The sequence below is a fragment of the Trachypithecus francoisi genome, unplaced genomic scaffold, assembly GCF_009764315.1.
Source record: "Trachypithecus francoisi isolate TF-2019V2 unplaced genomic scaffold, Tfra_2.0 Lachesis_group11, whole genome shotgun sequence".
NCBI classification, from domain to species: Eukaryota; Metazoa; Chordata; class Mammalia; order Primates; family Cercopithecidae; genus Trachypithecus; species Trachypithecus francoisi.
This window is the reverse complement of record NW_022681456.1, coordinates 100,125,984-100,139,917: the sequence shown is the minus strand read 5'-3', so window position 1 is coordinate 100,139,917 and position 13,934 is coordinate 100,125,984. Positions and strand designations below refer to the sequence as shown.

The window sequence follows — 13,934 nt, the reverse complement described above, 5'->3', positions numbered from 1 at the left end:
TCTGAATCTGAATGTGCTGCTTGCAAACACAAAGCTTGAGGATGCGCACCCAGGAAGTACGAGTTCCAGTAGGTTATTATCTGTGCTCTGAAGTAGACTGCATGAGGCACGGTCTTTATACATTATTTTAAACAGGAAAATATGTGCAGTATGGTGAAGCAATAGTTGAGAATCTGGTTCATATTCAGTGATGTTATGCCTAAAGTAAAGTAAATATGTGGTTGAGTGGGTAGGAGAGAAAAGTTAATAATTGTGTAGGCACCTTAGGGTCTGGTGGAAGGATGATTGATTCCATCCTGCCTTTGTTCTATATCTGACAAACAAATTTACAACCAGTATCTGTCAGTAAAATATTTAACAAACTCCAGTTACAAACCCAAGGGGTCAGCTTTAGTTTGTAGGCGATGGTTTAATCACGCATACGTCCACACTGTAGCCATCTTGGGCCAGTTTTCTTTTCTTCTGACACTATCATCATCTGTCTGTCTGTCTACAGTATGCTGTCTGAAATTTCTTCAAATAGGACAAACATTTTGAGAAGTTTCTCAGGATTTGAAAGGTTACAGTTAAAACATGCCTACTTATGGGAGTTTGTAACGCTTATCTCTGACATAGCTGCCTTTGCATGTACACACATTCCTGGGCCAGAAAGAAATTTAGAAGAGGACTGTGTTGATCAGTTTTTTCTTTTATTTGTTTTCACAGGTGCAATAAATGTGTTGCTTAAATTTTAAGTTGTCATTTGTATAGCACTTTACATTTTATAAAGCACTTTCACTGGCATTCTTTCTTTGACTACTATTAGCCAAAAACTCAAAAATTGTTTTAATACTGTAACAGTTAAAAACAATCAACCATGGCTGGGCGTGGTGGCTCAAGCCTGTAATCCCAGCACTTTGGGAGGCCAAGCTTGGTGGATCACCTGAGGTCAGGAGTTTGAAACCAGCCTGACCAACATGAGGAAACCCCATCTCTACGAAAAATAAAAAAATTTGCCAGGCGTGGTAGCGGCAGGCGCCTGTAATCGCGGCTACTCAGGAGGCTGAGGCAGGAGAATTGCTTGAACCCAGGAGGCGGAGTTTGCAGCCAGCCGAGATTGCATCACTGCACTCCAGCCTTGGGGACAAGAGCAAAAATCCATGTCAAAAAAAAAAAAAAATCAACCATGCTATAATTATAGTTCTGACCAAATTAATTGAATATCCCAAAGTTAAAAAGATTAAAGGTAATAGCTAAGTCAGCAAAAGCAATTAAGAAAGATAACTGCAATTGTATGGACAAAATGTATATAAACAAAAAAATAAAGTTTTAAAACACGACAATCAATTCTAAACATCTGTTCTGGTTGATCTGTGGGGTTTTCTTCTACTTTAAAGCTGTGGGTTTCATATAAATGATCAACTTAATGAATCTAACCTTGGTGCTGATGAGTCAAGAAAAGGATGAGATAACCACGATATATCAAAGATACAAAAGGGACAATTCTAATCTCATCTAATGAAATTGGGAAGCCAAAGATCAGGAATAATGTCTAATTAAACACATAAGTTTACTGAATATAATAATATACATAGGAAAGAAAAAGAGTTTCACAGCAATAGTTTATATTAAAGATGCTATTTATGAAAAGTTTTCTGATAAGATTAAAGATTATCTCTTATAAATCTCAACAATACCAAATACTTGTTCATTTTAAGCTCCAACCAGGAAACAAAATGAAAAATACTGAAATGCAAATTTTAGAGCTTTAGTAACCTTTTTAATATGGAATCAGGAGACAGTGAAAAGGCCATGAATTTAATTCAACTATTTTCTTATCTTTTTAAATCTTATAAGGGTGTTAACTCACATTTAAGGATATGGAGAGGGTTCTTATCATGATGAATTTAACATCTGTTAAACTCTCCTTAGTTGGTATGCATGCTCTGAAGGACACCATTAGTTACTCTAATATAACTTCCACTTCCACTCTCTAGATTCCTCCTTCTGGCTTTTTTATATATTTAGAAGTAAAGGGTTTTTTTTAATATTCAAAAATATCTTTCAAAACTCAGTAATACCACTGGGTGGACTAGATGGAAGAAAATTGAGAGCAATAGTCAAATGTGGTAAATCAACAGTTAACTTCACAACTTGTCCAAGTCATCCTGGGAACTGAAATTGTGATATGCACAAATTAGGGGAACAACCTCCCAAATGAAACTATCTTTAAGTTTCCAATAAACCAAAATCCTAGCTTCTAATTATCATTTTTTCTTTCTACAAATCAACTGGCCTAAGTCTTTAAAAAAAAAACAAGATAGTTGAGGTGACTTAAATGTCAATGAATTTTCAGACTGGTTAAATTATGCTTGAAACACCACAGAGTGCTATTTCAACCTTTAAAGCAAGTTGAACAATAGTAATACAGTATAATCTCACAGGATGTTTTTAAAATGAGACTGTGAGTACACAAACTTCTTTTTAAATTGGTTTTTAAAAATAGTAAATAGTGGTTGCCTCTGAGGAGTGCAAGCATAAAAGAAGCTTACTTTCACTTTACTACCTCCTGCTTTTTTTTTTTAACCAAGAGCATCACTCCCCAATAACCTTGGTTATCAAGACACACCTTAAGAGTAATCTAAAAAAGCACAGAGAGCTTAAATAAACTTCCTCAAAGACATACAGATGGAGAGATACAAATTAGAAAATACACTCCATGGGAGAGACTACGAATTAGACTGGTAAGATCAAAATACACACAGAGCAGAATGGGAAGGAAACTGCAGAGAGGAGACAAGCAAAAGATTTGTAAAGTGGGAAGGAAGCAGCAGTGAACAAAGACAAAAAGAACTAAGCAACCAAAGACAACTTTGAAGTGAAGGAGATGCATTTCTTTAGAGTCAAACTAGAAATGGCAGGATGATGGGAAAGGAAAAGAAATAAACAAGAAAAAATACTCGTGATCACAAACTGTGGGGGGATACTTGAGTTCCTGTAACTGGTAATGCCACCACTGACACCATTTTAGTCAATCAAATGCTATCATGAATCACATTTAAGTACAAGATCCAGTAAACACTAACAGTGTAACTGGAGCAACACTTTTCACAAAGGGTCAACAGGACTAAATGCTTTGTATTCTCCCGCTGCTAGGCCACTTGGCTGCAGTATTCCCCAACAATGAGACATGTTTCATCAGCAGTTAAGGAAAGCCATGGAGCAGTAAGACATTATTTCCTCTTACCTGCTTCTAGATACCAGCCTACATATCTCAGCAAAATTCCTGAATTTAGCTAACTTTAAGGGACAAATGTAAATCTGTCTGTAAGAAAACTGAGAAAGGGTAGCAGACCCCACTTGTTTGCCAACAGCCTCTCCAAACACGTGCCCTGTCTCTGAGAAATTAGATGGTAAAGCATTTGTAACTGTGGCTGTCTATGGAATACACACTTAGCAGAAGAGCCTAAAACTCATCCTATATAGGAAAGAGGTCAAACTCAGAAATAAGTCTTCAACTGAAGTGGCGTAGGTTAAAAATAAAATTACAAATTCAAGTATCTGGGCTTTAGATAGTGTAAAAAACCATCAGGCCCCTCCAATTTTGGTAGAGTGAAAAAAAAAAACAAAAAAAAAACTAGGTCTCCCAATTCTAGATTAAGAGGAATTCCAGTGGATGAAAAACAATTCAAAGTGTCAGAAAGAATATTTAGTCGCTTTAAAGGGATGATTATGAGTTAGAAAATATAACTATACTCAGGCCAGGCGCGGTGACTCACGCCTGTAATCCCAGCACTTTGGGAGGCCGAGGTGGGTGGATCATGAGGTCAGGAGATTGAGACCATCCTGGCTAACACAGTGAAACCCTGCCTCTACTAAAAATACAAAAAAAAAAAAATAATAATAACTATAGTCTGCAATGAGTCAATTTGGAGTCTATTTCTGCTTCTGTCTTTACAACTAAATAGGAAGTCACTACTAATTTTATTTGCCCTTCTGTAATATTAGGAAATTCTGTTTATTTCCTTGAATTTATAAGAGCTGCATGCACATTAAAGAAAAACAAACGCTATCTATCCCAAGATACTACAACAAATTTAATTGAACATAAAACTCTGATTACTAAAGATTTTAAGCCCAGGTCTATGGGAAAAGAGGAACTTAGCCTTTTCAGTGAGACTTTAAGGTCATGAAATAGGCCCATATACTCTTCTATGAAGCTGTTCTTCTATTTTCAAACTTGATAAAAATGTTAAGAAAATGGATACATGGTAGTATACACACCTGATTTGACCCAAACCTCAGGAAAGTTCCTTAACCTCACTAATTCGGTTTCCTCATCTATAAAATAATGACAGGCCGGGCACGGTGGCTCACACCTGTAATCCCAGCACTAAGCGAGGCCGAGGCAGGTGGATCACCTGGTCAGGAGTTCGAGACCAGCCTGGCTAACATGGTGAAACGCCATTTCTACTAAAAATACAAAAAATTAGCCCGGCCAGGTGGCGCACACCTGTAATCCCAGCTACTCAGGAGGCTGAGGCAGGAGAATTGCCTGAACCCAGAGGCAGAGGTTGCAGTGAGCTGAGATCGCACCACTGAACTCCAGCTTGGACAAGAAGAGCAAAGCTCCATCTCAAAATAATAATAATAATGACAAATCCCAAATCTCCTAAATAGTATTTGTAAAGCATCAACACAAAGACTGGCACGAGGTATGCACTCAGCTCTGACAATTCTGTTTACTCACAAATCTTTCTTCTTTCTTTCTTTTTTCCTCCTTACATTTCAAGTATCATTTTGCTTTCTGTCTTTGGGCAATCCACTCACAGGAAGTTACTAACAATCTTATTGGTAATAACCCAATATTATTCATTTCCTGGTCCAATCTCTCCCCTTAGCTCTAGGATAAATATGGCCAACTGATCACCAATCCATTCCAACCTTTAAATACCCTGAGAATTGATTATACAATCTTCCCTCCACATCTGCTCTTCCTCTGTTTACCTATCTTGGTTATCATCCACAGTCACACAAAAACAACTTGGAAGCCAACTGAGCTCTTCCTTCAGCCTCTGCATGGCCCTCCATCAAATTTATTGTGAAGTCCTTAGAGACTCTGTTTCTTCCTTCACTTCCATCCCCACTGCCTGTTTATTCCTCATCATGGTGCATGAACTCCTGTCAGAACCTTGTAACTGACTTCCCTACATCCTTTAAACATGTGATATCTTCCTAAAATTCAACTATTAATCTTCCCTTCCAAGGTACCAATGCTGGCCTCATGATAGTATCTAAACTTCTTGGCAAGGAATTCAAAGCTTTTCAGGATCTGCTCCTGCCTACCAGCTGCTCCCAACTTGGAATTCTGATATTCTAAGAGTGTCAAACCAATTTTAATAACTAGCCACTCTCTACTCAGGCTGTTATTTCTGTCTGAGACAGCTTACCCTCCATCCCCTTGACCTGGGAAATTCTCTTAAGAATTACTTCTTTTACAAAACCCTGCCATACCTTTATTAGGACACCTACCACATAAGATTTCACTTCTTGTTTACTGCATTATCTCCTCTACTCAATAATAAACCGCTGCAGAGCAGAAACTAACTCTTGTATTACAACCAGCTGCTGGCTGTACATAGTACACGGAAACAGGTAGAATTTGCTAACTACTCAAAGAGTTGGGCAGCCAAGATTAATATAGACAGTATATTTTAAGGGCATGGAATGGGAAATGGTGTCTACAATAAAGACGTGAATTTTAAAAACTAATGTTTTGAAAGGAGTCATTGTTTCCGCTATTGATTATAGAAATATTTTTAATGTTTTTAAAAAGGGGTTATTTTTCTTTAACATTTGGTCTATAGACTTTTGTAGGAAAAAAAGCTTGAGGTTTTAAAAGCTATAGGAAAAAATGTTTCTTGCTTATTTCAAGCTGGACCAGGGGAAGGAAATTAGACTAGTGTGGGGAGAAATGAGAAATGAGAGCTACTTCAACTCAGCACAGTTAACATTAACCAAATTAAAACAACATTAAGCCAAACCAAACTTATAATAGGTGGAAAACAACTAAATACAAAACTAGATATAAATTATTTTAGTTCAACTGTAACTTTCATACTTGAACATGTAACAGCAATGTGCCTGTGACATTAGTATTTCTGGGGCAAAGAGAAAACCTCCCTACCTTGAAAACAAACTCCCTTTTTGGACTAGATGCATTTCCAGATTATTTCCATAATACAGAAAAATCCTAGTTGCAGATTCAATTAAAAAACTGGAGAAACAAAAGACAACAAAAAAAGTCTCAATTTGTAACACCCAAAATCAAAACTCAGTGTGGACAAGAGAAATCAGGAAGAAAGAAAAATGACATTTTCCAGGTTTCCACAGGACTTTCTGATGTAAAATGGTTGAATCAGAATTGAAAAGACAACCAAGAGTCAAGGACAGGGTCTTCCCAGAACTGCTTTCATAAGGTAAGGGAAGAGGCCAAAGACACTCACTCTTTCCACTAAAAAGTTACTGTTTCCCCAGAAACAACAACTGACCCAGGCCTCAGTTTTACCTTATGTAGAATGTCTATTTCCCAGTGTTGTGAGGACAACAGCAGCTAGTATTTATCAATCATGTCACTTGCTTAATTATTCACAACTTATTTACAATACGTATTACTACCATTTTACTGATGAAAAAAACTAGATCACAAAGTGACTATAAGATGATGACAGCTTTGAAACCCAAGCATTACTAACCCAGAAACTCTGAACAGCAAAACTTTGTGCCTTTATCCTTGTGTTCCTTTTCTGCCCAGCCAATTATATTCTTACCATCTCTTAAGAAAAAACGAAAATGACATACTTTTAAAGCAACCTACTATGTACCTGGCATGGTAAATTGATTAATTTATCCTCCTAAGAGCCCTGTGTAGTTGGTTTAGGTTTAAAATAAGTTTACACTTTCCCCAGTGAAAAACTTTTATTTTACATGTAAAATGGTTCTTAAATTGCTTCTTTTACATAAATATGTCTGAGTTTGAGCCCTATGAGTCAAGATTTCCCAAGACTTGATAACCACTGTGGGGGGGAAAAAAAATTGACCATTCAGGTTCCAGATACACAGCATTAAGAATATTGTGCAAGGACAGACTGACTTGGGACCTGCTGTCCACCAGTGATCTAGAATATTCTACCAATTGAACTTCGTATTTCCAACCTCCCACAAAAGCAATACAAAGAGAAGGCAGTAGAGACCTTGTCTGTGGGTCTTTCCCACCCTGAATTCATTCACATTGATAATCCAAATCTCTGTTTTACATCATCTAATTAGTAAAACAAAAACCATTAAGCTCTGTATGTAGTATATGAAATCTGCTAGGAAATGGAAATTCTAGCCATAACTTAGCTATGAAATACTAATTAAGAAAAACAACTCAAACAGTCTCAGCGTATTTGCAAAGCACGTCATATGCATTTTAAATAACGACCCAGGGAAATAGCTGCCAAAGAAAAAGTCAAAGTTATTAAATCCAAAGTTTTTCATTTTCTTGACATGCTCTTTCTATCTACTACAGAAATGTACTAATATTGGTTGCCTTTTGGTATTGTAATTTGGTCAATCAAAACTTGGGAAAAATAGGTTTATTAATAACAAAATAATGAAAAGAAAAAAATGGATTTCAACTAGTATCGATTTTTTGGTGTGTGGGGGCACGGCATTTAAGGGTATTATTTCCTAGTAATGATCACTTAGATTCTAAGCCTTAAACATGATTCAAATGCAGCAGAAATCAGAAAAGAAGCAACAGATACGGTGGTGCATATCGGATGTCTAGACTACAGGCAAACCCCAAATACCAAAGAAGCATCCATGTGTCAAACCAGCATAATTTCTGAGCTATGCCTGGGGCCACTTACCAAAAAAAAAAAAAAAGGTTAGCTTGAAAGAAAAATCTAGGAGGGGTAACCAGAAGGTCAACCCCAGTTCACGGGAACTGGGAAAAAGCTAGCCGTTACCCTGTGACATCTTCCTGAGCAGCTTCCTCCGCAGCCAGCTCCCCAGCCTCCTTACAATGTTTCCAAAAGGCCCAACTCCCTAAACATTTGCTTCTTCAAGGTCATCCTAAGATAAGGCAGTGAATAACCACCAAACACTGAGTCACGCATACCTTTCGGCTAAAAAAGATCCCCCTTCCCAAAATCATTACATAAATACTTTAAATGCCATGAGAGTTTTCTCCGGAACTCCACCAGAAACTCCCAGACTTTAATGTAGATTGGACAACTAAATGTGTTCAATTTTGCGACATAAAATATTAAAAGGCTTTTCGAGTCTGGCAAATTCCAGTTCAAAAACAGGTGCTTTCAGTGTACGCTGAATAACAAGGTCAAATTCATTTTTAAATTATTAAAAGAAAAAAAGGTTTTCTTAACCCTCCTTAGGACAACATAAGGAGGGGGAGAAAGGATTGCTGGGGTAAAACTGTCTCGGATAGGGTCCCTGTTTAACTCAACAGTAATTCCTCATCTTCCGAGTGCCTGAAGTAATGGATGGTTACAGGAAGAAAATAAAAACAAAGAAACTGACGAGGGTCATAGTTACCAGAACAAACTGCACCGCCCTACCACCTCAAGAAACCAACTCCCCCAACACCAAAACAAACCTTGCCCCTCCCCGCTCCCCCCACCCCCTAGAAACACACAAAGAAACTGGCCGCACGCACAATTCGCCCACAGTCCTCACTTCCCTTAGTAGGGCAACTGTGAGCCCCGGAACTTCCCCACGGTGGTTTATCGGGCGTCGTCGGGGCTGGGTCCCCCGGACTTGCGGGCCACAGCTCTGCTGGGGAGGAGGTGCTAGCCGCCCTCGCCCGTTTCCCCGAAAGCAATAAAATGCCTCCCCGCTCCTCCCAGGGCCCTCGGGTCCCCACCTTCCGTAAAGCGCGCCTCCCCCTCGGGCACTCCGGTGACCGCCGAGAGAGACGCCGAGCCAGCAAATAAGAATGCTCCCTGGTGGATTTGTTGGTAAATAAGACATCTCGCGTCGGGAGGAAAGTTCCTGCGGGGGCCGCTCGCCAGGGCGAGAGCGAGGGCGAGGGCAGCGGGAGGTGAACCGCGTCGCTCGCCGCCACCTCCCTCACCTGCGCCGGAACAACGGGCCCCGCGCCCGCCCGACCCGGCGCCTCCCGCAGGCCGCGCCTCCCGCACGCCGCGCTGCCGGGGCTTGTTCCTCCTCATGGCTTTGCCCTGACGTAATTCAAACATGGCAACAGTTCGACTTCAAAGGCGAACCCACAGACCTCCCAGACACAGGCTCCCGGGCCACGAGGAACCGGCCGAGGAGTCCGGGCCACGCTCTCCGGACCCCTCGGCCGTCGCAGCCCCCGGTGCCAGGGCTGAAGCGCCGGGCACTGCCGCCTCCCTCGCCCGCCCGCACGCCCGGAGCGGGGAAGCACGCCGCCTCCCTACGCACCAGCATGGCACCTCGCACAAGTAGCGCCGCCAAAGTTTCCCCACGAGGGGGCTGAGGGACAAAAGCCCCTCCCGAAACTCGCCCGAACTTCGAGGGCCTCCGATCCGCACGTCCCTCCGCCCAGGCGGCCGCCCCGAGCGCCGGGGGCCCGCACGGGCACATGCAGCCCTTTGTTTTCTGTCCAGCCGGGCGCTGCCTACGTGCAGCATCAGAGATGTCGGAGCGTTTCGCAGGGGCCGGACACTGAACTGGATCACCCCGGATACGGGTCCGGACCCCGCGCCCCGAAGAGTCCGGAGCCTGGTCCCCCGGCCCTCCCCTCGGGAGCGGGCCTATTTAATCAAAGTTTTGCAGTGTCCTTGATGAGAAACGCCCGGAGTACCCGCCCCGCACGGGCGGAGAGTTGGCGACTTTCACTCTGCTTTTTAAACTGGCAAGACGCCATCATCAGCAAACCACATTGTCCTGCCGGCCGGACCTGCCTGACGGCGGCCGCATCCCACGGCTCACGCGAGGCTGGACATTCGGACAAGGACCAGGGTCGCAGCCCGAAGCACGTGGTCTGTCACGTAGAGCACAAAAAGCAGTGCCCTGCGGAGTTCACTGACTCCTGCGGCGTAGACAACGCCGCCGCCTCCGTCCCCAGCCAAGTTGGCTTCCCTGGCCATCTTACAGCGCGGACGGCAGCCCACAAACGGGAAGCCCTCGCCGTGGAGCCCACACCTACGCTACAGGTGAACGCACGGGGAGCAAAACTTCGGGCTCCGAAGGCACCCCGGACACTAGACGCTCTTGGGCGCGGTCCGAAGAGGGCAGGAGAGTGGAAGACGGGCTGTTTTTAAGCGACCGCGTGTTGCTCTCATTGTCGCATCCGCATCCCTCCGGAGTTGAGCAAACAACGCCACGCCGCGTGCGCTCCGGCGGAGCCCAGCACTGACCCCCAAAGGCCGATTTAAAGACCCTTGGCCGCCAGCTTGGAAGCGGACGGCAACTTAGTTTCCGAGCGAATGGCGTTTATTGTCCACCCTCGCCCAGGGGCTGCAGTCAACTAAACCACGAGGTTTCACAACGGCGCCCGACCCTGCCCGCGCCTCGCGCCCACGCGGGCGCACCGACCCCGGCCGCTGCGCGGTGGCCAGCCAGTGGCTTTCCTCTCGGGCCTTTCGGCCGCCGGGCTCCTTTCCGCGAGAGAATACTGCGGCGGAGAAAAGTCATTGTCACCTTCAACGTGGATCCCTCAACTCCGGCGACTCCTCAGTTATGCCTAGGCTCCACTCACTTCCCCCGCCCCGAGACTTTCGGTTTGCCTCAAATACCCTCCCCAATTAATAACACACTAAACAAGCGCGTACCAAAGAACCTGGGGTCTGAAGATCACGAAAACAGCGCTCCCAACAATGCCACCTCCAAGACAAAACTTCCTGTGTGTATGTGGAAGGACGGGGGGAGGTGGGTGGAGGTGAAAAGAGAGAGAAAAAAAACACTCTGAAATCAAAGCCTCATGAGACAGTTTTGCACTAGAGGCATGGTGAGAGTCACTCACCTTCCAAAAGCAGCCGTTCCACGCGCAATAACGTCCCCGAAGTGCGGAGTGCACGCCAGGCCAGTCCCCCTCAAGCGCTCCCTCCTCCTCAACTGCCTTGTCTAGAAAGATTGTCTCCTGCAGTTCTGCAGTTGCTACCGCTGGCCGAGAAGGTGTAGATTCCGCTTTCCCTCTGCGCACGCGCGGCTCCCGGCACAAAATTCTCTTGAATCGAACTTATTTGCATACGGGCGCGCGCACGTCGCGGGCTGGGAGGGGGAGAAGTCCCAGCGACCGCGCGCGCTCCCGAGGCCTCTATTGTCCTTTTAAGGGGAGAAGCTCCGCGGCGCGGGAAACGCGGCGGCCAGAGGGAAACGGGGGCGGGGACTGCTTACTACGGCGGACGTCACATAAACAAACGCCCCCCGGCTGGCGGCCGCGACGGAGAGGGAGTGGCGAGGTGGGAAAGGGAAAGGTTAGCAACCGAGGGGAAGTCTTCGCTGCTTGGCGTGTTTTCCACCCCCGAAGTTCTTAGCGGCATCATTGAGCGCCGAAAAATTGTTCTGAAAGCTGCTTTTGCAAAATTCTCACACCTGTGCCCACTTTCGGTGACAGAGGAGGTGGTCTTGTAGGCACCCAGACTGAACTTACACTAATCCCACGTTTCCTAAATTTTGTTTGAAGTTAGATTTTTGAAACTTTAAAAAAAAATCCTCTGGGGCCAGCAAAGGTTTAGTTTTTGTGCAGTTGTAATGAGTCGTTTAATAAAGTCCCATTTTAACACCCTATCCATTCGCTAACTCCCGCTTGCCCTTCTCAAATAGTAACCCAACCCATAACAATCCAATTTTTTTCTCACTTCGGCCTTAAGATTTCGAGTCTCCGAATTGAATGATTGTTTATTTCCGTGGGAACAGTGCCACTTTCTATAAAAGACTAGGCAGTGGAAAGCCAATAACCTAGGGACAGGCATACCTCCTCTAGCAGCTTGTAAAGGGTGTTCCACTCACCCAGAAATAATTCCACTAACTGGTGGTCTTGGGAATTGAAAAAATAACAAGTGACGTACAGACTTTTCCATGCAGAATATGTAATAATTCAACAATCAAAGCGCTTTCTAGACTCCGGAAGAAAAAAACTGAAGTAACTCTTCTCAGATTGATAAGAGGAAAATGAAAACCGAACGATTATGATTCGCCTTTATCCCAAGGACACACTTAATGCAACAGGCAAAAACCCGGGGTTAATGATAGAGGGTGGGGAGAGAGGAAGGATGTTCTTCCCAGAAACTTGATATTGGTCCCAAGCTACAAAAGTGTGAAAATCAACCGTAAAACTTAATCATCTGCTGACAAGTTTCGCTGCTTTCACTGCAGTATCAACAATACAGATTTAAATAGTTACTTCTGAAATGTTAATTCAACAGGCAATTCCTAGTACATACAGTATAAACCCACTTCTAAACTCAACTAATACTTTTTTTTTTTTCTTTAGGTTCTGTAACATACTATTCCTGTAACTGTATATGAAAACTATATTATAAACACCTGAAAAGATAGCCTGGTGTGGTGACAGGCACCTGTAATCCCAGCTATTCGGGAGACTGAGGCAGGAGAATCGCTTGAACCTGGGAGGCGGAGGTTGCAGTGGGCGTGGTGGCACATGCCTGTAATCCTAGCTACTCGGGAGGCTGAGGCAGGAGAATCCCTTGAACCCAGGAGACGGAGGTTGTGGTGAGCCGAAATCAAGCCGTTGCACTCCAGCCTGGGCAACAAGAGCTAAACTCTGTCTCAAAATAATAATAATAATAAATATGGAAATATAATTTAAAGAAATTAATGGACATTTTCAAGGTTATTATAGGTTTATCGCTAATCAAAACTTTAGTTTACAATTTTTGCATTTGACCTAAAATGAGTTTGGAAGTTATAGTGGTCACATTGGTTGATATGATGCCATCCCTGTCCTTATGACAATAAAAATGAATAAGCTTAATAGCTGTTTCTGTGTTCCACTGGTGGCAAATTGGACCCTAATAATAAATTTCTGCCTTCTTTCTAAAGAGAATTTCAACAGTTGTCCTGGGTTGTCTCAAATATTTATTTGACTTATGACAGATCCTCCAAAAATAATTTCAATATGCCTCTGAAGGTATGAAAACTGCAAATACCGGCCGGTGTGGTGGCTCATGCCTGTAATCCCAGCACTTTGGGAGGACGAGGCAGGTGGATCAGAAGGTCGGGAGTTCAAGACCAGTCTGGCCAGCATGGTGAAAGCCCGTCTCTACTAAAAATACAAAAAATTAGCCGGGCATGGTGGCACGCACCTGTAGTCCTAGCTACTTGGGAGTCTGAGGCAGGAGAATTGCTTGAACCCCGGAGTTGAAATCACACCACTGCACTCCAACCTGGGTGACAGAGCAAGACTCCATCAGAAGGAAAGGAAAGGAAGAGAAAGGAAGGAGGAAGGAAGGAAGGAAGGAAGGAAGGAAGGAAGGAAGGAAGGAAGGAAGGAAAGAGGGAGGGAGGGAGGGAAGGGAAATTGCAAACACCATAACAATATTTTTTAAACTCCAATATATATACACATATATATAAGTATGTACACACACACACGTATACCTTGAGTGCTTTTTCTCTTGAAAGTTTATGTAAAGAATATTTATTGTAAGGCCGGGCACGGTGGCTCAAGCCTGTAATCCCAGCACTTTGGGAGGCCGAGACGGGCGGATCACGAGGTCAGGAGATCACCTGGCTAACACGGTGAAACCCCGTCTCTACTAAAAAAAAAATACAAAAAAAAAAAAAAAAAAACTAGCTGGGCGTGGTGGTGGGCACCTTTAGTCCCAGCTACTCCGGAGGCTGAGGCAGGAGAATGGCGTGAACCCAGGAGGCGGAGCTTGCAGTGAGCTGAGATCTGGCCACTGCACTCCAGCCCGGTCAAAAGAGCGAGACTCCGTCTC

General features: G+C 43.7%; 2 protein-coding genes across 7 annotated transcripts in view; one reads left to right on the top strand and one right to left on the bottom strand.

The window, feature by feature from the left end:
- SINHCAF (SIN3-HDAC complex associated factor) overlaps window positions 1-11,337 on the bottom strand; it is a 44,390-nt gene extending 33,053 nt beyond the window's left edge. The window contains exons 1-2 of one of the 6 annotated variants that reach the window (XM_033222501.1): window positions 10,994-11,251; window positions 10,803-10,871 (exon numbers count right to left, since the gene is read on the bottom strand). Coding sequence is in view for 1 of the 6 variants with exons in the window: in XM_033222497.1 (XP_033078388.1) it covers window positions 8,909-9,242 (334 nt within the window). In the remaining 5 variants the exon portion in view is untranslated. Of the gene's footprint in view, window positions 1-8,701; window positions 8,848-8,908; window positions 9,292-10,802; window positions 10,872-10,993 lie in introns of those variants that run through there. The other 5 variants (XM_033222498.1, XM_033222503.1, XM_033222497.1 and 2 more) reach the window with 5 other exon arrangements.
- Window positions 9,293-10,999, top strand: LOC117090322. Its single transcript, XM_033222504.1, has one exon. The coding sequence runs from the start codon at window positions 9,813-9,815 to the stop codon at window positions 10,290-10,292; it is 480 nt and encodes a 159-aa protein (XP_033078395.1). The 5' UTR covers window positions 9,293-9,812; the 3' UTR covers window positions 10,293-10,999.
- Window positions 11,338-13,934: the final 2,597 nt, after the last annotated feature.

Bases quoted from the DNA above. Each gene is read 5' to 3' on its own strand.
- LOC117090322 (XM_033222504.1), top strand. From the start codon at position 9,813: ATGAGAAACGCCCGGAGTACCCGCCCCGCACGGGCGGAGAGTTGGCGA.